Source organism: Scatophagus argus, chromosome 5 (assembly GCF_020382885.2).
Source record: "Scatophagus argus isolate fScaArg1 chromosome 5, fScaArg1.pri, whole genome shotgun sequence".
Taxonomy (NCBI): domain Eukaryota; kingdom Metazoa; phylum Chordata; class Actinopteri; family Scatophagidae; genus Scatophagus; species Scatophagus argus.
The window spans coordinates 22,064,987-22,091,043 of record NC_058497.1 but is presented as its reverse complement, the minus strand read 5'-3'; the positions used below and the strand labels follow the sequence as shown (position 1 = coordinate 22,091,043).

General features: G+C 42.2%; 1 protein-coding gene across 4 annotated transcripts; it reads right to left on the bottom strand.

The window, feature by feature from the left end:
* Positions 1-240: 240 nt before the first annotated feature.
* mtus2b (microtubule associated tumor suppressor candidate 2b) lies at positions 241-25,449 on the bottom strand. 4 transcript variants are annotated; one of them, XM_046389676.1, is made up of 15 exons: positions 24,952-25,449; positions 18,912-20,942; positions 18,391-18,577; positions 17,434-17,649; positions 12,973-13,119; positions 10,713-10,811; positions 9,134-9,330; positions 4,284-4,350; positions 3,608-3,822; positions 3,160-3,265; positions 2,999-3,072; positions 2,795-2,893; positions 2,555-2,674; positions 2,191-2,291; positions 241-2,062 (listed from the first exon to the last, which is right to left on the bottom strand). In XM_046389676.1, the coding sequence occupies exons 2-15, from the start codon at positions 20,736-20,738 to the stop codon at positions 1,855-1,857; spliced, it is 3,663 nt and encodes a 1,220-aa protein (XP_046245632.1). In that variant the 5' UTR covers positions 20,739-20,942; positions 24,952-25,449; the 3' UTR covers positions 241-1,854. The 4 variants fall into 4 exon arrangements, with proteins under 4 accessions (XP_046245632.1, XP_046245631.1, XP_046245633.1 ...); XM_046389675.1 differs by having other exon boundaries at positions 25,201-25,449; XM_046389677.1 differs by having other exon boundaries at positions 2,191-2,288; positions 25,201-25,448.
* Between the last annotated feature and the right edge of the window lie 608 nt (positions 25,450-26,057).

Genomic DNA, 26,057 nt, shown 5'->3' with positions numbered 1-26,057 from the left:
GGTCATGTCCACAGGACACAGAGGCGATCAGTGCAATCGGAGTACCTGATGGACAAAAATATCATTATATATTTCAATTCACCTACAGTCAAATCCCTTTTTGAGCAGATGTCCATGTTTTCAGTGTTTGGGGGAGCCGGTTATTATATCACATTGTTACAATAAAGAAATATTTCTTCTACCTATTTGTCATATATCTGCTGATTGCATTATGTTCTTTAAAATAGTTTAACATATTCTGTACATCCAACTGATTTTACACAAAGGAGATTTTGCAAAACAGATAGTTGAGCTGAGTGGTTATGTAAACATGAGCATACGTATATAGAAAAAAAAAAGTGCAATTAATATAGAAAACATTATGCTAGCTGCTTCCTTTCAGTGACTCATAATTCTCTTCAAGACCTGAGATTTTTCTCTACGCTGAGAAATGAGGTAACAGCTTGCAGATTTTCAAGATTCTCTTTTCTTTGAAATTCAAAACAAAGTTTGGACAGCAATTTTTACCAAGAATCAATTAGAGCTGCATGTGGCGGCTGAATGTCTGGAAGCCATATTAGTGTTTTACCATCACACTTCCTCTTGAGGTTTTCTGTGGTGAGTTTCAAATGCACAATCAGCAATGGAGAAATCATTTTGAGTCACCTGCAAGAGCACTGATGAGGTCCACTTAACGTGAATGTGAAAGTGTTGAACTGTAAGGATGCAACAAAAAGAGATTTACATGGATTCAGGTCAATGCATGTAGACGAGAATGGCACCGTCTGCACCATTTATGGCAGATTCTGCAGCACTTCAGTACAGACGTATGACCACTACAGTACAAGATGTTTCATGATTGCCTCTTTGGTGGTTCCTACAGATCCTGTGATTCTGTTTTGAGGGAAATTCTTGCATTTTCTTCACCCAACTGAAGGTGAGGGCACCATCTCACATAAAAATTGTGAGATTCATCTATAAATCTATCATAAAATGATTCATTTCTTCCTTTCATTTGACTAAATCCTGCTCCACTTCATCACACTGTAGGTAATCCTAAAGTAAAATGCATTTTAACTGGAAGACAGAACATGCTTTAAAGAGAGCAATACATGTACAGTTTTTACAAAGAATCATAATTACACTGTGTTGGCAGTTCAATGGATTTATGAGTTGTTATGCTGTTGTTATCTTACACACTTCGGGTCAATGCTGATATCAAGTTGTTTAAAGAGAAAGAAGGATGGATGGTTGAGGTTAGACAAGTCATTCATACACTCCTGATTAATGAAATATTTCAGCACGAGAAGAATCCACACTTTGAGATTAACTTGCTGTAGGTAGGTTCAAAGTATGGCCTGTGCCTTGATAAACACTGCTGGTGGGAGAAAATGGACAGCAAAGGCGCTTCTTGTGTGTTTGTTGTTGCACTTTTGATGCTTGCGATGTTGCATCGTCCTGAGCGCTGGATGAGAAGGTGATGACGTTGACGGAGGCGAAAACACGTAAATGAGGCACTGTGACTACGATCCTGCTCTCTGAGGTCTAGAGCGACCAGGTCTTTCATCCACCGTGCGGCGTTCAGGTGAAACAGAAAAACAGGAGGGCAGAGAATTCCCTTTTGAACAATAAGAAGAAGCGCGATCATTAATACAATTCGTTAGGTCAAAGATTAAAATTCCTGCGGATGCTCTTTGGAGACGCATCACATGGATGAGCGGCATCGCTCAAGAAACAAACTTATTTGGGTCTGTCCATCTAAAAAGTGTAAAATCCTACCCTTTAAACTAAGAGGAACATTCAACAAAGAGTTAAAAAAATGAGGGCTTGCCAGATACAAAAAAGCGTTTGATACACAAGCTTCCTTTGAGAGAGTCATTGATGGTAGGAGTGTGGGCGGGCAGGGGAGCCTGGTCCAGAGGAGGGTCGATGGATGGGGGAGGAGCAGGGGGACATGCGAGGGCTCAGGTCGCCCGTCTGAAGACGCCACAGCAGCTCCTCATTAGTGCGACTCAGCCGTTTCTTCTCATTGCTCTCCTTCTCCACGTGCACTTGCAGATTGGCGTTCTCCTCAGAGAGTTGCCTGAGAAAGAAGGGGGACAAGACAAGGTACTATAAGGACTGTAAGACTTCGGTTCACTGAAACGCACGCCTTCACCAAACTGGGTCTAATTTTAAATTTGCTTTAGTGCGTGTTTAAGCTCATCTGACCTGGACACAGCAACGTTCTTGTCTATTCTTTCCTTCAGGTCCTCGTTCTGCTGCTGTAACACTTGCAGTCTTTCCTCCAGGTACACATTCTTTTCAGCCTGCTCAAAAACACAGGAGAAAACATACTCAACGTTACATTCCCCAAGTGATGTGGCACAATATACTACAGGTAAAAGTGGCAAATGTTAAATGATGTAAGTTTACAATGGGGACATTTCTCCAAAAAATTACTGGGAGTTCATCTCTTCAGTCTCTTTAACACCTTACTACAGATGTTTGGACTTGTACGAATGGGTTTAATATTTTTGACAACCAGCATCAGTTTTCCTGAGTTGCTGTACGGAAGCAGAAATTTGAAGCCTACTATTTTCTCCAGTTCTGAGATCTTCAGGTCCTGCTGATGAATTTGTTGATTTTTCATCTCCAGAACTTCTTTCAGACTCTTCAGGTCCTCCTCGATGTGTTTATATGGTGCCAACGCATCCTGGTAAGAGCACGTGACATGAGTGAAAACCACTGCAAGTCTTTAAAAGCATAAAGAAACATTTTACAAGTTTTATCCAGCTACTGTGACCAACGCAGCCAACAAGATGTCTGCAGTTACCACTATCTGCTCATCTGTACTCCTGCGCAGAGCTTCTTCAAAGCGCTTGGCTCGGTCCCTGAGGCTGCGATTCTGAAACGTCAGTGTGTCCACCTGATCCTGGTGACCAGACAGACATTCACTTCTTAATTATTATCACCTCAGTAAAAGTGTATTATATACCACACATCTGTAGAAAACATATTTTTATGCGTGACTGTTTACCTGCAGTGACAGTCTGATCTTTTCAAACTCTTCTCCCAGAGACTTTGTCTGCTGTTCATGGGCCATTTTCAGATCTGACACAACATATTACACATTATTATGTCTCTTGACCTGCACTAGAGTGAGTCAGAACAGGAGAGGAACAGGTTTTTAACACTTACTCTTCACAGTCCTGGCATGCTCCTCCTGCAGAGTGGCCAGAGTGTCATTGTGAGTCATCTCCATCTCCATCAAGGAGGTCTCGTGGTTCTTCTTCATCTCCTCAATCTGGGGCCGACAGAACAATTAACAAACTCAAAAATAATTTGGTACGTTTATTTTATTAATTATAAATTAATTAATTATAAATTTTTCAATTACAAATTGATTATTACATCAACTGTTCCCTGTTACACATACACAAATATGGGTCTTTCTAACATGCTGAATTTCAGCACCAGATGGTAAAAACCTGTAGAAGGTACATGAGAAGATGTTTATTAAGGTGAACTGATCCTCCACATCACATTTTCATGTCTCGTATCAGACGACAAATCTGATCAGCTTGATATCCAATCTTCATCAACGCAAAACACACACACAAACACACACACTCACTCACTCACTCACCTGCTCTTGCTGTTTGAATCGCAGCTCCTCCAGCTCCTCTCGCTGCTGGGCCTGGAGGTTCTCAGCCTCGGCCATGTGCTCCGCCTTCAGCCGCTCCTCCAGCGCTTCCAGCTCCTTCTGCTGCTGAGCCCGCAAACCCTGCAGCTCAGCCTCGAAATGACGCTCCAGTTCCTGCTTCTCCTGCTGCAGTTGCTCCCAGTGTGCGACACTGAAAGCTGGAACACAATGTGGACCTTTGGTTTGTTTCACTAGATCTAAATTTCTAACTTTGCTTCAAGAAGACATGCCAAAGTTATCACACAGCATTCTCTTAATTTGTTGCTTTTATTCTTTTTTTTTTATTTTTGTATTTTCAAGTCTGGATGTTAGCATTTGTTTTGTTTAATCACACAAGTGACATTTGTAAATTTGTGTTAGTTTTATTTCCTAGTATATTTTAGTCCATTTCTTTAATCCTAAAACAATCAGACTTGTAAGTATGATATGAAACAAAGACAATCTGGCAGGATTTCGACAGTGTCTGTCCTGACTTTCATCAGCAGAGTTTATTTGCTCCTCTCACCCTGTATGGCAGTATGCTGTATAATACATGATGTGCAGCAGAGAGAGCAGCGAGTGACTCACTGCTTCCTCTCCTCCCTGTGGTGCCATGTCTGTCACGCTGTATCCCACTTACCCACTTCATCCCTGATCCTGGCGAGCTCCAGGGACAGCTCCCTCTCCTTCACAATGGCACTCTCACTCTGAAAAGCAAACGCATACATCAGTGAAGACCTCTGAACTGTACAAACAGATCTGAAACTCGTAGTTGTCCACCCAGGTTATTTTAATGACATAAACAGTTTTCTGGGCACTAACCCAGGAACTTCTAGGACACATCACTGAGCTATGGAAATGCATTTTAAAGATTTTTTTTTGTGGCAAACCAGAGAAGCATGAAGAAGAGAAAAATCTGGAGATAATATGAATCCAACAAGTTAGCAGGTATATGTGCCTTTGATGATTACCCACCCAATAGGATTCCCCCTCTTCATGTGTTTATTTTATTTGTGGTTTATTTAATCAGAAATGTTGCTGGATTCAAGCAGTCTGATGATCTTTGATTCTGACTTTGCTTGTACCTTGTATGCCTTTCGACAGCTCAGTGAGAACAAGTTGTAAACAATCAGATTGTGTAATCAGCAATAACCTTCTTCATGTTGTCTGTCCTCCAACTGATTGTCTGAGGCCATGATTCATTGATCAACATCACAAACTCTATGCAATAATTTGGCACAACATACTAGACTGAAGGTCAGAAGTGGCAGCTACAGTCGATGTTAAATGATGAGTTTTTCACTTGAGTCAAAAGTCAGGCATGTCCGTACCGAGCGCTGACCTGAGGATGTGAAGACTGTGCGAACTGAATTTATTTTTTAGAGACGTGTGCCCACAACAAATGGAAAAAATCTCTTTCAGCGAGAGGCAGCGCAAAGTAAGATTCGCTTTGAGACTGAAGCTCAAGGACTGGGTTAATACTGGATCCAAGTTCAAACTTGGATCCTGTAAGTTTTTCCCATTCTTATGTTGCTGTACTTTATATGTGCTGGTTTTCCTGTTGAACTTCCCCAGTAACATGTTCAACTCAAAATGCTCAGACAACTTCACCTCCGCTCAGCCCTGCGATTGACTGGCGACCAGTCCAGGGTGAACCCCGCCTCTCGCCCCTAATCAGCTGGGATAGGCTCCAGCCCCCCCGCGACCCTGACGGATAAGCGGTATAGAAGATGAATGAATGAACTTCACATCCACCTGGTGCTCGCAGATCACAACTGATCACAAAAGCACACATTTGAATAATTTCTGTCCATCATAGATAAAAATGCAAAGCACTTTGTCTGAAGCGCTACAATCTGACATCAGTACATCCTCCAGTGTTCGATGGGTCATGGTACACCAGACCCATCGAACACCTATGGAAAATGTTACAACAAAAAAGTCAACATGCACAATATTTGAACAGACTCTCTCTGGCCTCTCTGGGGAGTCCTCATGACACGATGCCCGCGGATCAAATTTCACTCACAGAAGAAGAAACACCAGACAGTTAAATGACTATTGATCACCACACTAAACATGCAGTAAGGCTGCCAGGCACGCTGTTGCGTGGAAACATATCGCAGATCGTGAAGCCTGTGAGGAACAAAGAAAGCGGGACGCAGTGGGGTAAAATATATATGAGCTGGTGTACAGTACATCTCGACAGAAATGATGTCACCCTCTAAGAGGTTTTACTTCACCGTGCTGTGACCTCATGAGGGATGAAAGATGGTCGGGCGCTTTTTTTTTTCCCCCATTCCTTACTCTTCGGCTCCACCTCCGCTCCTGCTCATCACTTCCCTTGTCCAGCCCTCACGCCCCCCTACTCATGTCACAGGGGGAGTTATGTGACATGCATTTTAATTTTCCCTTCTGATATTAAGTCCTCACCAAAGCAACTTAATCTGTTTCTGGGGCTGCAACTAATTGTTTTATCCATTATCGATTATCCTGTTGTAACCCGTGTGCCTGCACCCTGTGACTTTTTGGGCAACTGTCTGTAAGAAAACAATAAAAAATGCTCATGACAACTAATTGTCCAGGGTTTGATTTTTTTGACCAAGAGTCCACAACCCAAGGATATTCTACTTAGAATGATATAAACAGAAAAGAACCAAATGTTTGACAAGCTAAGATTCACCTAATATTGATAATACTGATGTATCTCCGTCTGTCAGTGAGCTATACATTTTACTTTTTGGGAAAGAATAAACAATAGCTTAGGGGCAGGGTGCCCCTATTCTCAAGGGAATACTGTTAAGTCTGCGTCCATCTAATCAGTCCAGTTTCAGCAGCTGCTTTTATCTTTGGACTGCTTGTCCTGAAGAGAATAGAAGCTGCAACTCTGATATGGATTCTGTGAGGAAAGCCAAACACGTGATTTCTCGTCAACGAGGGATTCCGCAATCTCAGGTAAACCAGAGAATAATGCATCCTATGTCAAAGTTCTCCTATTCTGTCTGTCATCCAGAATTACACAAGCATATCCATAAAATATGGACAAAAGACATACAGGGGAATAAGAATATAGCACAGCAGCAATAGCATGTTATGTAATGACCCTGCAAACTCTCAGAGAAAAGAAAGAGGGGCAGTGCGACAGACAGACCTGCTTTGACTCAGCATAATCATGCACAGCTTTACGCTTTCTCCACCAGCTCTGTCTCCAGGAAACAAGTGAACATAATGCTCATAAGGACAGACACCCCCTTCACTAAACACACACACATGCGCACAAGCACACACACATAAAGGAATCCTCGGTGCTGAAACAAGCCCGCTGCCTGCAGAAGATACTGCCGTTACCGTTTGGTCCAGACAGCGCAGAGGGAGGAAATGGAGCCTACAGCAGCAATGGCCCATACTGGTCTAGCAGACAGCAGCATCCCTGAGCCGACTGGGGGAGGCAGCAGTGACAGATGCGAGTGCGAGAAAGATACAGAAAGACAGAGGGGGAGGGAACCAGGCGAAGGAAGGAGAGGGGAGGAGAGATTGGAAGACCGAAACCTCACCTCGTTTCCTGGTTTGCGACCGGCATTCTGCTGGAACAAAGACTGCGAGCCCAGCTCTGCCTGCCCTCCCCTTAAACCCCCACCAACACGCCCTGTATCACAGTCACATGCATGGCAGGGAGCGACACACACACACACACACACACACACACACACACATACATGTGCAAGCATTTGCATCTTTGAGTAAAAAAGAAAAAAAAAAATTGTAGAGCAGGAGAAGATGGGGGAGGTAGATGATCAATAAGTGGCCAATTATCTGCTGTGTTACTCAGCTCAGGGAAAATAGCCTCTTGAAGGCATTTTAATACATAAATGTGCTTCATGTAAAGTAACTTATTCTAAATAGTTTTGACTGAAGCAATGGCCAAACTGTAGCTATGAACGTAAAATCTCTTCCAAAAAAATTTCAAACTGCCCAACATAGCTCAATTAACATACAGCATAAAGCACTTCACACCTGATGTTAATGCAAAGGAGCATCAGCATTTTCTCTGTCAGTTTCTTACATAAATGAAACCTTCAAAATCCTCATCAGTGTATGTTTTCACTGCTTGTACAGTCTTTTATATCCAGTATTAGCAGTAATGAACAGAGCAGTGGTGCCAGATTACAAGGTAGAGGGAGGAGGTAAATGGATAGAAAATCTGAGCATAGTCTCAGCTGTAAGAGCATATTAAAGAAGAAATACAATATCTTAGCCAAAATCTGAAAATGAGTATTTAAAGCTGGCTATCTAATTTACCTGGAGTTTATACGTATCTGAAAATCACTTACGCTGCCATTTTGTCACGATTAGTGATTGAAAATTTTAAATAATACATCACTTCCAAAATTTGCAAACATATCTCAGATAAATGTATTGTATTTCAGAACCTTTCATGCATCAGACGTTAGCGTGTATTCTGCCAGCGTCTGACAATCAGCCTCTCTAAAAGCACAGCGAGGTCCAGGCAGGCAGCTCTAATCTCATTTATCATCTCCCACTGTAGAGCAGAGCCCGTGGGTGGGGCTGGGAAATGGATGAAATGCAAGCAGAGGAGCAGGAAAGAGCAAGGAACAAATGCTTAATCCAGTGTTGAGGAGCAGAGCAACTTAGTCTCAGTGTGCAAGCAGATATTCGAAATATATACTAAATACGTTTAGATCCCACCATCCAGCAATGCAGGACAGACTGAAATGAAACGCCACATATCAGAATCCCATGCAAAAAAAGCCTTATTGCATCACATATTTCCCTTTGTTTGGAAATCCTCAGCATTTCCCACAGAGTTTCACTGACAGATCCTGCTGCTTCAGACGCATTCACAACATGTACAAAAAGCCACAACAATCTGGTTTTAAAGCGAGTAACTGGCTTTGTGAAGAAAGTCACGCAGACAACAAAAGCCAGATGCTGCAGACGTCTTTTCTGCCACTGAACTCATCACACTTTGTGGTTTTGAAGCCTGCAACAGCTTTCACTAAACATTTATCAGCCTGGGAGCTGGCTGCAGAATGAAGTAAAAACATTAACAACAAGATTAACCACGATGCAACAGTGTTTATTAGAGCATCCTGCTGGCATGACACTTCTAAAAATATTCAAAGACCATACTACTGGTTTTGCAAAATTCTAAACATTTGCAAAATTTTTTCCAAGGCATTCTAATATGTTTTTGTATTTATTTTCCAACTTCAGCAACCCGCTCTTTTTGTTCATTTGAGTGTGGCATGAAAACCAATGGACAGAGATTTGAAACTTGCTTCAGATGGGCACAATAATGTAGCTGCACGCAAGGACGAGTTTGAAAAATCATGCCAGCGCTCAAATCATGAGACGCCTGCTGTAGCCCAGTTTTACAGTTTAAGCTGGAAGCATTTGGACTTTTGATTTTAGAACATTTTATGAAGAAAGTGGAGCCAAGTTTGTTCGCCTGTCAATCCTGTAGCCTACCTTGTGGCAGAAGTGCTGGGTAGTGATGCTGAAAACATCCAGGCACATTGAAGCCTTCTTCAGCTGAGTCTGAAGGCTCTGCAGCTGCAGGGCCTGCTGCTCACAGCGTTCCTGCAGCTGCCGGATCAGAGCCCGATCCAGCTCCTGGGCCCTTTCAGCCCGGGCAGCTCCATGAATTTCTGCCGTCTGCCCTCGAGCTACAGAAACAGAATAACAGGCTTAATAAAATTGTTTTTCAGTGAAAAATATGGACACTCCCACCACAATACATCATAAATATAAGCAGTAAATCCACAATCCACAGAGTGAACACAAAATTATCAACAGGAAGATTACTACACTGATGACTCATCAAATAAGTCACTTAAAAGTCATTTATCAAGCAAAATGCAAAGTATTAGCAGGTTCCAGCTTCTTAATTCTGAGGATTTGCTGCTTTTTTTCTGTTTTATTCATTCATTCATTTTCTACACTGCTTATCCGTCAGGCTCGTGGGGGGGCTGGAGCCTATCCCAGCTGACTACAGGATACCCTGGACTGGCCAACAAAGGCAGACAACCACACACTCTCACACTCACACCTAGGGGCAATGTAATTAACCTAATGTGCATGTTGTTGGGATTGTGGGAGGAGGCCGGAGAACCTGGAGAAAACCCATGCAGGCACAGGGAGAACATGCAAACTCCACACAGAAGGACCCAGGCTGGGATTGGAACCTGGAACCCTCTTGCTATGAGGCGACAGTGCTAACCACTGCACCATCGTGCCGCCCTTTGTCTGTTTTATATCACTGTAAAGTGAATATTATTTTTATCTTTTTGGACCATCAGCAACAAGAAAAAGTACTCGGGCTCTGGGAACATGTTATTTTGACATGTAGAAAATGATTAATAGAGGAATAGCTATCAGTTTAATTTATAAAAGCAAAAGTTATTAATTAATTAATCTTAGTTACACTGTGGATAATATTAGCAATTGGTTTATTCTCTTAACTCATACATATACATAGCCGACTGGTTGACACCTCAGTGGTTTACATCCTCCCACAAGGACAAATAATCTTTCCAAGTTATTGTTAATCGAGTCCTCTCACTGCTCAGACCAATCAGCAGTAATTTCTCTCACTCTCACCTCTGAACACACAGTGGGAAAACACGTATTATTACAGCTTAGTACATGTACAGCAAACTTTTGTCACATGTACTGGAACTGCGTTCGGCCTCTGAGAAACGGACAAAATGCTGACTTGCTGTGGTAATCTGACCCAGCAAGACTGCTACTGAAGGAGCCAACTTGCATTGTAGGCACTGTAGCTTGTTGCTATGACAACAGCAGGCAGCCACGGTCATGTAATGAAGTGGAGAGAGAAAGAGAGAGAGAGAGAGAGAGAGTAAATTTTAAAGAGACAGCAGAGACTGAAGGAAGAGATGACTTCATGTCTTCTCCATTTGGTGAAAAGATCGGAGAAATGGGGATATTATCAGATGTACATTATACTGTATGTGCACATGGTATCTCTTCACATGTACACACACACACACACACACACATATGCTCCTATGTGAAATGTCAGACTCACCCAGGGACTGTGGCTTGGGCGAAACCACTGCAAATCGTTTTGGAGAGTACTTTGGTGGCATCACAGCTTCTATGTCTTTCTGCATCTCTCTCCTCGAGGCTGCGGGAGAGAAAAACATCAATACGTTTTATAATCCTTTTCTTTCAAAATACTGTTTTCATAAATACATCACATGTTGGTATATAATCAGTACTGAAAAATAACATTTCAGGTACTTATACCTCACTTTAGTATTTCCAATTTATTACTTCATTATTTCAATATTATTCATTTTTTTATACATTTTGCTGACTATATTTCTGTGCTTTTATTTAAGGTATATTTAGGTTCAGTAGTAGCTCAGTCTGTGGGGGCTTATCTTGGGAACTGGAGTGTGGCCAATTCACATAGAGCACTTTGTGGACTGGTGGCTGGAGAGGTGCCAGTTCACCTCCGGGGTATGCCTCAGTTTTTGTTGATGAGCAGATCCTGAGTTGTTTTCGGATTCACTGCAGAATGTTTAAACAGTTCAGGACAAAGGTGAGGACACTGTGGTATGGTAATTGGAATACTTCCACCAGTGTCCATGATTAACACAGAAGAGTACTTTAAGGTCATTGGTTTACTGCTGTTAATTATAAATCATCATCGACTCAGCGAGTATTTGTGTAAAGACCTTGGATCAGTCTGAGGTTTGGTGCTGCAAAAAGGGATGAAATTTAAGAAAAGATGAGAGATTCTTTTTATTTTTTACACCGGAAAAAATTCATGAAAAATTCTTCAGACTTTAAAAATTACTCCCATCCAACAACCATTCAATTTATTAAACAATCAAACCAGACGCTGGTTTAAGTAAAGGTTGGGAATGACTGGTGAGAAGACATTTAGTTGTGGTACGCTGTGGCACACCACCACACCACTAGCTGGAGCTGCTCTTCTTCTTCATGGAGGTTCTGTTGCAGGAAGCTGAGACTGCTCACACAGAAATGCACTCTGTGACCACTGGATGGTGCTGATACTCCATATTCACTGCAAAGGCGTCAGCACAGGCTGCATCAGCTATATCACTGCTGTGATGCAACGCTAAGCAACATTTAGGATCAAATCAGATGAACTGTGGACATTGAGGACCTTTCAAAGGGCTCATTCAGTCACTCTGCTAGACTCAGTGTAAAGATACTTTGTGCAGAACGTTCTTCACATCAGTAAAATAGTAATAGTAATAAAAGACCGAAGCTAATGAGAGATGAAATTAACTCCCCAGCTTAGCTTTATATTCATCTTGCCTTTTTTTTAAAGGCTGTCATTCTGTTAAATACAAGAAAACTCATTTGGCCAAAGATTCCTGTTGTAGTCTGTAATAAATAATTTAACTCATTATATGTAAAACTCCTGCAGAAAAGGGACAAACACGCTATTCATTCTGTTAGAAGCTGCCATAAAAAGACAACTGTGTGTGACACTGATGGCCAAAAAAGTCAGATTTTCCAAACAGGGATTAATATCTTAACGCATTTTGCATTGTGGCTAAAATCTCATTAATTTATACTTGGATGAAAAGTCCATACAGATCACTTAACAGCATTTTTAAGACACTCTTTTGAATAAAATGTTCATTTTACAGCCAGGTGAGAAAGATGAGATGTCACCCAAGTCATTTAAACATACAGAAAATTCATACAAGCCCGAGTGCCTCGTATGTAAATGAACTACCTGCAGTAGGTTAAACACTCACAAACACAACTCCCTTGTCTCTGCCTGGCCAACAGTGTTACGATCAGTCCAGTTTGGCCTCATAGAGAATGCAGGTCTATTTACATTCAGTACACAAACTACCTGCTGGGAAACTGTCTTCCTGCTCCACTATGCAGCTCAGTGGCACCTTCAATAACCTTAACAGAACAAATAACACAATAACAGTCACGTCTGTGAATTAGATGCTAAAGGTGGAACCCTGCTGCCATTACAGTGTTGGGATTTTCCACTGATTCCTATCGAGAAATGAATACCAACATGCACACTGAGTGCTCCAGTTTATCAGCCGTCATGAGCTGCTTGAGTGCCGCCTGACAGCAGTGTCTATATATATTTCAATGCTAAGCAGCCACCTCCTTTCAACAGTACTGCTAGTACACACTCACACATGCAATCACAAGGGTCATGTGGTCACCAGTGACCTTGAACTGGCACAAGGATGTTGTCTCTGGACAAACACCACGTGCACAGAAAAGGCGAGCATCAGGGTGTGTGTTTCCAGCGGCTGAGCGTCGTGGGGACGTACCGAGCGGGGAGCTGCGCTGCGGTGGCAGACTCCGGCGATGGAGACTGGGGGCGTTGGGAGGCTGAGACCGGCTCTGAGTATGTGAGGCTTCGCTGGGGGGCACTGGGGCTTTGTGGAGAAGTGTGTCATCGCTGCCACTGCCAGGATCTGTGGAACAGGAAGGATGTCAGACAGCAGAAAGTGACTGTCTATAGGAATTTTTTTTGTTTAAACAAACTCATGCGAATTTCCTCACAACCTGAACTGAACGTGGTTAAGTGTACAAGATTTGATACTATCAGACATTTTAAGCCTGGTGTGTTCTTTCATAATGAAGCTTTAATCAGAAGTGTCAAGCACAAAGGCTTCAGGATTGGCTTTTCTAACAAACGAGGTGCTTCAATGGTTACTACACTTATTTCACAAACAATAAGGTCCTGAGTTTGAACCTAACTGACAAACCCTCAAGTGGTAACATCAGAGGGTTTACTTACACAGCCCAAAGACATTCAGTACAGGCTATGTAAATTAGAAAACCTATGGTGTTGTATGTGCAGAGGTTAAGTCTGTCCACTGTAACAGACTTTAGATCTGTAACAGCCTGGTGATGCGTGAGCCTTTTGCACAGCGTGTACAGGCACACACTCCCTGTGATCCTGAATGGGAATGAATAGGGACAGATGAATGAATACAGCTCTGGTGTCTGCTCTCAATCAGAGCATGTTTCCTCATTTTTTTCCCACCACATTTGTTCTGTGAGAATATCGGGGTGGAAACATTCAGCAAAAGCCTTCATCTCATCACATCCCTGTGCACTGGGACAGACTGGGCAACACCAGGCTGCACAAACCCCACATTAGGTCCTTCTTAACAGCAACTGATGATTCAGTACCAAAATAAATACAGAACTTAGCTTGTCTTGATGTTGCTTTTCAAATTTGGGCCTTGTTTCTAGAGATCAAAGCTTAAAAAACTGAAACCCTGTGGGCACATTATAGCTTTAATTAATCAATGCTTTTCATAATTTATAGGCTGCAGTTCGAGGTGCAATCTGTAAATCAGGTTATTTTTGAAAAATGCAACACCACCTTACTTATTTTCACTTAGAAAATTAAAAATAATAAATAAATTATTGGTCAGTAAAAATCAACATTTTGTATATCTTCTGTATTTTTAGAGACAATTACAAGCAGATATCTTTTTTTAACAGGAAATTCACCAAGAGAAGCAGAATTCTGCAAACATCTTAATTATTCATAAGAGCTGTTATCACGCCTCTGGCTTTCTGTGGACATGAAACACTTTGATTCATGGACAAATCGAGGCTGCGGCAACGAGCAATTCAACAGAAAAACATTACAAAGAACAAACAGTTGCTCCAAATGAATGAAGATCTTCATGGCTGGCATTTTGTTTTCCAAAATTGCATCAGCACAAACTCTTAAGTGTCCCTCGATTCCAAAACTATGTAGGCCATTCAGCATTTAGGCCTGCTTTGTCAGTGAAAGTGAAAACAAGATAGGTCCAATTACTCTCATGAAATATTCAGCTCCTCAGTCAGTAACAGTCCTGACACACGCTGCACCTGCAGGTAACTCAGCAGTGTCAAAGAGGAGGGAAGGACGTGTTTGTGGCCTTGGATTAAATTATTAATATTCCGATCTGAGAATAAGTAAACCAGCAGATGATTCCAGCAGCCTGAAATCACAGGTGAAACGACAAACTGTGGCAGTAATACACCAAATAAGTGCGGACAGTATAACAAATTCAGATTAGAAGGACATTAAAGCATCTGATCCAAATAAGCCCAGAACAGGTGTGAAACCTCCAGTGGGATCACGATAACTCTCCTCACCTGGGACAGTCAGCAGGTGCTTTTTTCCACCCAGGTTCAAATAAAATAATGCATTAAAATAAAATGCTTATCTATCTCATATCTACTGGATGTACTGTCATATCTTCTCTTCCTTGATAAATCCCCTTTTTCTGAATTTAGATATTGTTTTTCTCATTTAAGCTGTCTGAACTCTGTGATGCAAATATTGGAAACAAACAAATTCAGGCAGATATCATTGGAATAACATGAGCTTTTTGTCATTTTTTTCTCTTAGTTTTATACAACTATTTTTTTATTGTCTAAACAGAAGTCACTTAAATAAACCTGTGACGCCAGACAAAACTTCAGCAGGACACAACTGTGAGCCCTGCTATGGTGTGCATTTAGGGAAATCCCCGAAGATACATTTTAGGAAACAAGAAACAAGTGTTTAACTGGAGTGGGAAGAAAAATGTGAAGCCAGTTTTTGAAAGGCACAATACTGTATAGTCATTCTGTATTTGATCTGCACTCACAGTTTGTTTCTTTTTAAATCACATCTCCTCATGAGAAGACAGAGTAAAAAACAAAATATCTCTTTCAGTTCAGAGGGTCGTACGGACTCTACTGTGTGTGACGATATTTCTTGTTGCAGCATATGACAGGGATGGGGGCTGATCCAAGGGAAAGAAGGGCTTAATATTCATAATGTGCCACTGAGATTTGTGCTGCTTCAACTGCTGTGAAGTCTCAGTTGGAACTTGTACACAAAGCATGAATCTGGATTATAAAGTACATACTAACTAGCAGCTCTGCCACGTCTGTGAACTGTCAGGAAGTATGGATCAAAGGAGCATTAGAATTGCTTATCTATATAAAAATAAAATGTTGAGAATGTGGAGACAATGAGCATTTGGCACTTTTGCTTGATAAAAGACAAAACACAGTATAGCTCGCTTGTCAAACAGCAACAGACACATAAGCATCCTATGCGTTTGCGCTGATCTAACTGGATGGATGAATTTGATACGTCACAATCAACCTGATCCATTAGAGAATTCTCTTCACTGAGTGGAAGGAGTCGCTCACAGGAACAATGTTTAGCTGGAGCGCATCCCCGGTGAATTTGGCTGCATCTGAAACACACAGTGGCATACTAATAGAGCAGCGCTGTCTGAGCCTGAAGGGAAACACTGATGTGCAAGCTGCCAGTCATGTTTTTCTATCTGGTACACACCCATCTACTCTGTACAGCACAAACAGCTTGCCTGTTTTTTTTTGGGGGGGGGGGCATTGCAAATTTGCAACTGGCTTACAAATTAAACAGCAGCTCCTCAGAGTAGCTAACAAAGACAAAGATAGAGATAGAAAAAAGACAGAGAAGGCCAGGCCACACTTACAGGACCGCAGGTTATCATCTTGAGCTGAGCTTGCCTTCTGAAGAATGAGTGTTAAAAATGGTACAAAATAACCCAGTAAAGTGTACATTGAGGCCTTTTAGGAAGGGACAGCGAGGCTGGAAAGAGAGACCATTATCTGACTTGACTGCAGTGAAAGTATGAGGAGATCCACAGGCAATAAAGAGGCTGGTCTTGGTGCTGAGGTAAAAACAGCCACACAGATCGTCCTGTCATACACCACACCCTGACCGTCTCTTGTCGACTCACACCGCAGCCGTCGGCACCATTTCTTCATTTCAGAGATTATAAATAGGGAAGACGAGACTGTGTTTGACACGTGAAGCAGTTGCTGTGCTTCAGACACCCTGCATGAGACAACAGCTGTTTTCTTTCTTTTTTTTCTTTCAGTCTGAGCACCAGCTTAATGCAGAGTCTGCAAAAGTGCAGGAAGGGAAGGGCAGTTGTCTAAAACTGCAGCAAATGTGGTGACACTCAAGTGAGGACAGTACGATGCCATCATCATATCTGCCATTCAGCACGGATATTACAGATCGGACAGAGAAAATTTAGCCTCTGCAGGCTGACAAGTCTTACAAAAATGTGGACACCATTAGATAATCTTTGAGATTCAAAATCATGTGATAAATACAAAAGCACAGGAAGTAAAAACAGGATTTTTTATAGCATGTCTACACATTTTTCAGACAACGGTTAGTCTGAGTCACCACTATGAATGTGCTGGAACAGAACACATACAAACTCCTTAAGTTCAATAAATGCATTCTCTCTGACACTTTTCTTGTATCTCTCTTCCATGCAGAGGTAATCAGCTTGAATTTTACCAGTATTGATTTGTCTGAATGAAGGCTGCAGGAAGTTTATAGGTGTCAGGTCGGACAGCTGGATCCGAAATAGATAAAATGGTGCAGCACGTAGGCTGAGAAGAGGCAGCAGAGGGAGGAGAGTGACTTACAGACTTATTCATCAAAGCCCATGTGGTGCAGCAGTGGCTTTCAGTGCCTATTTGTGATAAATGAATGAAAAATGAAAGGAAGTGAGTAGCTGTTACTATGGTAACCAAGGATATCAGGGCCAATCATGACTGCTGGTGAACTAAAGAGATGTAAATACAATTAATCATATATCCTTCTAATCAGAAATAGCACCGTCTGCATGATGTCAGGAATATTTTGGTTGGAAACTCTTTTCCAACCTAAACTGTATCTCTCTAATCCATATGAAATGAGTGGGAAGAGCGTGACTCACGTTGAGAGGGTCGACAAGGATCACTGTGGCTGCTATCGTTAGACTGGTTACTGGACACAGACGAGACGCTGGAGCTCCGGACGAAGCCGAAGGCAGCCAGACGGGCAGCTGGCAGGGTGGAGAAGCCTGGAGGACGGAGACCGGACTGGCCTGGTTTGAACAGGAGGCTCTTGGGGGTGGTTTCTTGACCTCTTTCTCCTGACCTCTTTTGCTCTGCTGAAGATAGGAAAATATGCAATATTCAGAGATATTATATAATATATATAAGAACAGTGAGTGAATCATCAAGATCTATTGACAGAAGAGCTGCACTTTGTGTTTCAATGTACAGTTCACTCTCGTGCTAAACTAAGAAACTTTCAGAATAAGAAAGAAATAAGATCTTTCAATCCAGTCTTGGAACTTAGTTACCATAAATGTCATCACAAGACAGCACACATACACGAACGCATATGATAGCCTCCAGTCACACCATCACCACATGCGGAATCTGACTACATCATGACTTATAATGTGAGCAGGATGGAATATGCAGTACAAGTTGAGCTACATTGCTGTGAAATGCTTTCCACTTCAAAGAGTTTAGGTGCCAAAAGCCAAGCCTCATCCATAAGCATGAAGGGAAGAAAACTTGGTAAATCATTCAGAAAGCTGAAGGCGATAACTTCACTGCAGCTCGACAACAGGGGATGGGATGTGCACAGAATTGTAAGGTATGAACAGAACTACTTCTTCTTCTTCTTTAATTTTCACGCAATGGTCTACATGGTTCACAGCACAGGCATGTGGTACTCAGTGTCAGATATGCCCTTGTGCTCTCTTAGTTTAATTACAATTCATGAGAATTTCTTATTTTCCTCTTCCTATCAACTCTGATAACAAATCATGCATATATGTGCTGACACCGTGTGTACATTTTCACTTTGAGCTCATTATGCCAGTAGATCACCATCACACCTGCAGGGTCCTGGTAGCCTTGGGAGGACACCACCTGAGCAGAATGGCTCTGGGCCGTGGTTGACCTTTGACCTGTCTGTTGAACTCTTGCCTTGGCTGCAGGCTGCCTGGTGACTGCTCCTAACCCCAGCTGAGGCCTCAGAGCCCTGGGTGAGCGGTAAGCACCGCCTCCTTCTTGGGAAACACGCTGATGAGGGACATTACCAATATAGTCGATCACAATCATCACAATGAAGATATTAACTCACTGGCAATTGTATCATTTACATACAATATTCTGGGTCTATATATTTAGCAACTGTGACTTTTACTGTTAGCATCACTGTTAGCTTAGATGCTTTCAGACAGTTCTCAGACCTTGTGTCTTTTCAGGAAATCAGAAGTTTCATATATGGCTCAAACTTTCGCATAAATCAGATATTTTGTCAGCTGCTGCTATTTTGAGCCACTAGCGTTTCAGTGCACTACTTCAACCACTCGTGGCATGCAGCTGTTTGATTATATCGAGGTCCATTTCTCACCTCTTGGAGGTATTTCTCAGGAATATCCTCGTAAAAATTGTCTGACGCCCCAGCCAACCTTTGAGGGACGGTGCTGCTTGGAGGTTTCGCCCCAGTCACAACCATTCCGGAGGGATAGTACCCTGCTTTCTGCATCTCCTGTCGATATTTGTCAAAAAGCAGGTTGGAGGAACTTGGCACCGGTGTGGATTTAGGTTGAGGACCAACCTTTATATCTTTGTGAGCTGGTGGGCTGGAGTAAGAAGATAGTCTTGATGGGATTGTGGAGGCTTCAAGTGGGACATCTGTCACTTGTGATTTTGCTTGAGGGTTCTTTCGAACATAGGTGATGATTTTTGGACGGACGTTTTTAGGCTTCTGCGGAGGAGAAGATCTCTTGGGTTCAGGCTCTTTTTGCTGAGGCATAACAGGTTTGGGGATGCCGCTGCTCAAACTTGTCTTACCTGGTGGTTTGACTGTTTGACTTAAACCTCTCTGAGGGGAGTCGCTTCGCTCCAAACTCAGTGCCCTGATGCCCTGGACCTTGGCTGGAGAACCAGGTGGTCGTCTTTTGGGGGAACAGGAGGTAGTTTTAGGGGATGTAGGAGTTGCTGATCGACTAGGGCTTCCCCATGGCCTCCTTCTCTCCAGACTTGAAGAGCTGGTGTTGACAGTGTTCTCAAAAGAGCCCTGCTTTTTTAAGGTGTTATCAAAGGAGAGCTGCTTCTTCAAAGTATGTTCAAATGATGGCTGCTTTTTAAAAGTTTTGTCAAACGAGTTTTGTTTTCTGAGTGTGTTATCAAATGATCCTTGTTTCTTTATGGCTTTGGATTCAATTGATGACTGAGTCCCCTTTGTACCTGTTTTGAGTAGGCTGCAGTTAACATCAGGGGCCTCATCAGCTTGTGTGCTTTTATCTATTTTAGTGTTGCTTTCTGCATGGGATTTTTTTGCAGCAGGTAAACCCTTGTGCTCTGTAATTCTCCCTTGATCACAGTCTTTCTCTAAAATGTTATTCCATGCCTTATTTCTCTGGTTACTGATGTTCCTGTGCTTGTCAACGACATCATGACATGGAACAACTCCAATGTTCACTTGTGCCTGTGATACCACATCTTCCAAGCCAGCTGTTGAATTCAAGTTCACGTCCACATCTTTCTGGCGTGTTGTGCTTTGTCCAGAGGAGGAGGAAGGGTGACCAGCTCTTTCAGAGGCCTTGGCTCTCTCAGTGGCAGTGTTACAAGTCTGAGAAACCAGAGTCAAGTCTTCCGAGATGGTTGAGTAGGGTCCAGAGGCAACGTGCCATGAGTCTGTTGTCTGGGTCCTGCCAGCAGTGTCCATGGTTGAAATGGTAGACTGACAGGACACAAAGACATCAGTTTCTGAGCTTAACTCAGTCCTGGATGCCTCTTTGCTCTCAGACACAAGAGAGGCACTGGAATCTTGTTCAGGAGATGTCCTCTCTTTCCTTCTCTTATTGTCTGTTGCCTGTTCTACTGAGGCTTTGCTGTATGATGCAGGCTGTTCATGAAGATCCTTGCGGTCTGCAAGGCCAACAAAGTCCTCTTCCTCGTCGACCACATAAGCCTCTAGCTCCTGACTCTCCAGCATCTCAAACTCAGCCAACTCGGGGTCGTCACATTGGGAGTCTGTACCCCACATGATGACTTTGTCTTGCTCGGCTGTTTCAGTCATCCCAGATGATGACAGGGTGCCAGTATCACCTGTCCTCCTGCCATTTTCTGTCCGGATGTCATTGGCATTGGCATCACCATCACCCAGCATTCCACTCTGCTGGTTGTTATTCCTTAGCTCCCTCTCACCGAAGGGCTTGCCTCGCTCACACATTTTGGAAACAGCTCTGACTTTGCCCTCAAGAGCAAAAAATCAATCATCCATGGCATCAGTCACAAAAAAAGTCTGTCTACCCATCAAATCTTAGTATCACAGGAGGAGCCTAGAAGTGATTTTCACATTTTAATCCAGAATGCCAGTGTTGAATATCATTTCTAATTTTAAAGATGGGTCTCAGCGACATCGGGGATCCTTATCCTGCATAAAAGAAAAACATAGCAGACAAAAAGATCAACAAAATGACAGATGACTTAAGTATTTAACAGGTATAAACTCTAAGAATAAAGGCCAAAAAAGTGAGGTAAACACATCAATACTTCAGTCTGCTTCAGGTATGAAACATGCAATTACATTAGATTTATTGTTCCCGATCCTGATGAATTATTGACAGATGGCCTGCAATTTTTAGCAGCCTACCCCTGTGGAGAGCAAACACCTTTATCTTGTGGCAAACATCTGAAGTTGATTTTAAAAAGGAAACACCATTAGCAATTTATTAGCTTCCTAATAGTCCGAAGTGTATTTTACACAATGCAACTTAATTTTACACTTGATTGTGATTGCTTTTCTGTGAGTGTCTCCTTAAACCTGTGAACAGCCTCAGGACACAAGCAACTTTGCTATAAAAATGATTTACATTCCGCAGCAACTTTCTGTTGATCCGTTACATTTTGCCTGCGCACCAGTCGCAAAGAGCTACTGTCCCTTTCCCTGCTGATATATCCCAGTAAATACAAGAAACATTGCTGTTGAACATACAGTCAGCAGTTGATCATGATACAACAGCAGGTCTCTGGTGGTGGCAAAATGACAGCATGTTGTCCTGCAGGGCAAGCAGGTGGCGGTTAAACACACAGTATGTAATTTTTTCCACTAGGGATCTCTCGATCAAAACAAAGAAAACAAAAGGTGTATGTAGATGTGATGATGTATGAAATAGTCATGGAAATTGTCTTCTTCATTGTTAAATAACCACCACTGCAGAGGCAAATCTATTTAAAATCCATAGAAACGTTCACAGACTCATTTGCTCGTACATTAGTTGCGAATGGGTTCGTATTCGTAGAGTATGCATGTAAAAACACATGACAGGGCGTCTCTGAACGTCAACGTCAACTGAATTATTGGTGCTTTTTGTTCTCCCTATGGCAATTTTACTACCTGTATCTGTATTTTATAAAATCATTTAAAGATGTGATGGGAAACTCTGCAAACAAAGTGTGTTAACAGCCAAATCAAGCTTCCCCTGAACACAGGAAGTCATGAGGAACGTCTTACAGACAAAACTATACTGACTCCAGGAGTAAAAACAATATGGCAACACTATGTGAGACTGACTTGTACTGACTGACTGAATGAATTTAAGGCTTTGGTATACATGGTGAAGAAATGTATTTAATGAATTCAATAACAACCTGATGATTATTAACAGTTGGCTCGTGTTTTCACTTACTGAGAAAATTCAGAGTCTCCGATTAGGCTGATACTGTAAATGGGAAGAAACCTGTGGTGCTCTGACGCTGTTGTTTCCCTTCCTGTCTTCAACCAAAAAGCACACAATAAAGGATGTCTGTAACTAACCTATTTACTGAGTGGACTCTTGTACAATACCGAGACCTTTAACAGACCCTCTGATTTCAAGCAGCAGCTTTATCTGCACTTTAAGTCCTCCCCTCGCCACATCGGTGCCATTATTCAGTCAGTTGTCAGGTGTCACTGGATATCATCACATTTTTTTCACTTAAGTCATCATAGCTGTTAAAAAAAAGGAAGGGCCTTGATAGTTTTTGTGCCCTCCTATTCAGTTCAAATGGCAGAAGAGAATTACCTAAAATTTTACTTCAGGTATGTACACAAAACAGCTTTTAAACAGCTTGGGGCAAAGCTAAACGGGTGAATTTTCTGTTTGATCTTAGACTCATCAGTTGATTAGCATGAAACCTGACTGACTGCTACTCCAACTCATCTACATTTGTGACATTAAAGCAAGACCTAGATTCCTGTTTCCCTCTCTATGAAAACAAAATCACGATGTTTAGAACAATAATGGAGAAATACTGTTGGCTACACAACCAACCAGTCACGCTGCACCAAATCTACTCTGGCTATGTGAAGCATACACTTTGTTTTCATCCTTTTATATTTCTGAAGTACACTTGAAAAGAAACGGAAAGAGGGTCCAAGGACAGAGGTGTGTGTTTGAGATACAGGCTAACACACCACACTAAATGCTGTCTCAGCACCTGCATTGCAGAACACAGACCAATGAATCAGACTCCTTTACACCTGGCTCTCCCCAGCCTCCCTATCACATCTCCCATACAGTACTGTATGATTACTGTTCAACCAAAAAAGGTCGCTAACTTCCTCGGGGTAACCAAACACGATTCTTACATATACCCTGAGGAGTATGTCAAGACGTGACAAATTGGATAAATAAAATCTTGTTTCAAGAGAGAAACTGCAATCTGGTAAAAGGATTGTTTTTCTGCGGCAGCCATGATTGCTTGATTGCTTCTCCAACCCTGAAATTGTTTTCCAACTTCAAATCAGTGTGGTACAGAAATTTTACTGTTTCTATGTGATTTGATTTTTTTTTACTGTTTGTTTTTTGTGTGTGTGTTGTTTTGAAGTGGGATTTGTCCACATTGTTGCAGTAAAATGTCTGGGACCCCTCAGTCTAAATAATAATTGAATGTCCCCATATCCTAAAAAACAATCTAATTCTAATCTAATTAATCTAATACTAACACGTAACATTAACATTTCTCAGAACCCTAAAATACACCCTTTCACACTTTAAGGAGTCTAAAAACATTTTTTTTTAATCCTACTAGCCCCGCTTTGGTGAGTTAAATTCACATTGTTCTTACTGCGGGATCTGATCATTTCCTGCTTCACAGTATCCCATGCTGGATGATATAAAAGCATTACAGAGATAATCAAACATTTTAATTTATTTTAATTCACAAATCTCTGGAGAGTTGAGCATCACAGCCTGGGCAGGAAAGAGCATCACATTGCGTGTCTTACTGACTGAAAAAGTACCCTGTGTAAGTACACTGAAGTGATTCTTCACTTCATTTACCACCCAAGTTGCCATTTCCACCCACAGCACACATACTGATCGACTCTACATGCAAGCCATCGGGGTGCTAGGTTTGTTTTTCTTCTTTTTGAGTTACGTTCCCTGGCTGTTCGCCCCTCATGCTTTTCCTGCAGCTGCAACAGCTGATAATGTAGCCGAGGTGACATGGCAAGAGGGAGATTGAGGAAATTTATGCCCCCCTTCCCACCCCAACTACATGCTTCCCTGAGCATGTTTCCCCATCCCCCCATTGTTGAGCAACTCACCCAGCCACCTGCCTCATAATATGCAGCATGATGGAGAGACCTTCTCCAGGAATCTTCTTACGAAATTTGTGCAACCCGTAGGAGTGCTGGAGCGCATGTGCTCAAAACAATTTTGTTTTTCTCAGTGAAACAGAAGCTCCTTAGTTTATAGCAGTCACACGTCTGAAGCAGAGCGCAGATCAAGGCCTTCATTTGTCCACCACGCTTCACTTGATGCTTAAACTAGAATCCTCATGAAATATTGAGGATGAATGAAAATGGAGGCATCGGTTCCCCCTCCAGTTTTAATGCTTCGGTGGCCCTGACGACTTTGTGTAACCAACCAAAGCTCACAGAACATCTTCTGTTGTTGTGACTTAAGCAAACTGGCGTAGTAGCAGAAAACTGTGCATCCTACAAGTAAAGGCACAGTAGTTGCAGAGGCAATGTAAGAGGCCAATGTAATGCCAACATAAAATCTTCCTATGCAAAATCCCAAATATGTAATATCAACACTTTTTCTGTTAAGTTGGTGTAATTCACCAAGCTTTCACTGATAACTGAGGCCTCGGTGGTCCTCTGTACCTCATGGTCACATCTTACATAACGGAACACGAGTCAGGCCTTTTGGATAACTGTAGTCACTAACAGCTCGCCAACAGAAATGTGACACTTCACTATTACTGATGTTTCTCCAGTCAGGTTGTTCCTCATTTCACAATTTCCATTTACAAAGACATGATGTGCAAACAGGAAGAAAAGAGGAGGCTTTGACAGACACTGAATGAGACAACATGACTGAGGTGAAAGAACACACAATCCAGTGCCTGACACACACACACACACACACACACACACTTTCAGGTGAGCTCACCTATGGCGCGGTCTTTTTTTCTGCTTGACTGTATATAACAGCTAGAAGACAATTTGAATTAACGGACATGATAAACTGGTGACTTAAAAATAAAACCGTTAATCCAACCACCTCTAACCACAGGATCATCCGCAGTCTCTCCAGCAGATGCGGTAGAGTCAATAAATCCAGAGGATCTCTGCCGCTGAGGCTGATGTGGACCGAGACAGAAAACACACACCGTCCCCGCTGTAAAATGGTCGTCCTTACCGTTCAGTTTCAGGTAATCTGCTGGAGACGAACCTGGTAGTGCAGACGACAAGAAGAAGACGCGGGACGGACACATCCAGGTGGAGCCAAGATACAGAGGATACTGTCTGCAGCATCGCTGGAAAACAGGGAGGAGAAGAGGCTCAACGCCCATGTCGACACGAGCTCAGGGCGCCCCCTGCCGGTGAAATCATCCATTTATTTCCCTGCAACAATTTAGAGCGACACTATGGGGCTGCTTTTCAGAGGTTGGGCTCGGCCCGCGACTTCCAGTGAAGGGAAGTCATAATGCTTCAGCATAGCAAGACATTTTGGACAATGCTGTGCTTCCAAGTGTGGCAACAGTTTGTTGAAGGCCCTTTTCTATTCCAGCATGACTGTGATCCAGTGCACAAAGCAAAGCTCCATAAAGACATGGCTGGATGAGTTTGGTGTGGACAAACTTGGCTGGCCCTCACAGAGCCCTGACCTCATCCAAACTGGTCATAAACACACAGACTTTCGTGATTAATAAATAAAACATAAATAATTCAGACCACATATGAAAAACCATAAAAAACCCACAACGTCATGCACCTGTCAGTTTTTCAAAGAGTCCAGAGACGAAGTTTGTGGCTTTAACTTTCAGCATCATTTATTTACAGCAGAAACTACACAAACCACAACCAACATTCATACAACACATGCTGAGCAGCTGACCTCCACCACTGTGATCCTCTGGAGTTGTTTTTTTTTTCAAGCTTTGTAAAGTTTTGAAACATTAAAACTTTTAAATAATGCAGCATGCAAGTGTTCACATAAAACAGGACAAAAATCCCAACTATTTGTGGTTTCATTAGTGTGGACGAAGACTCACT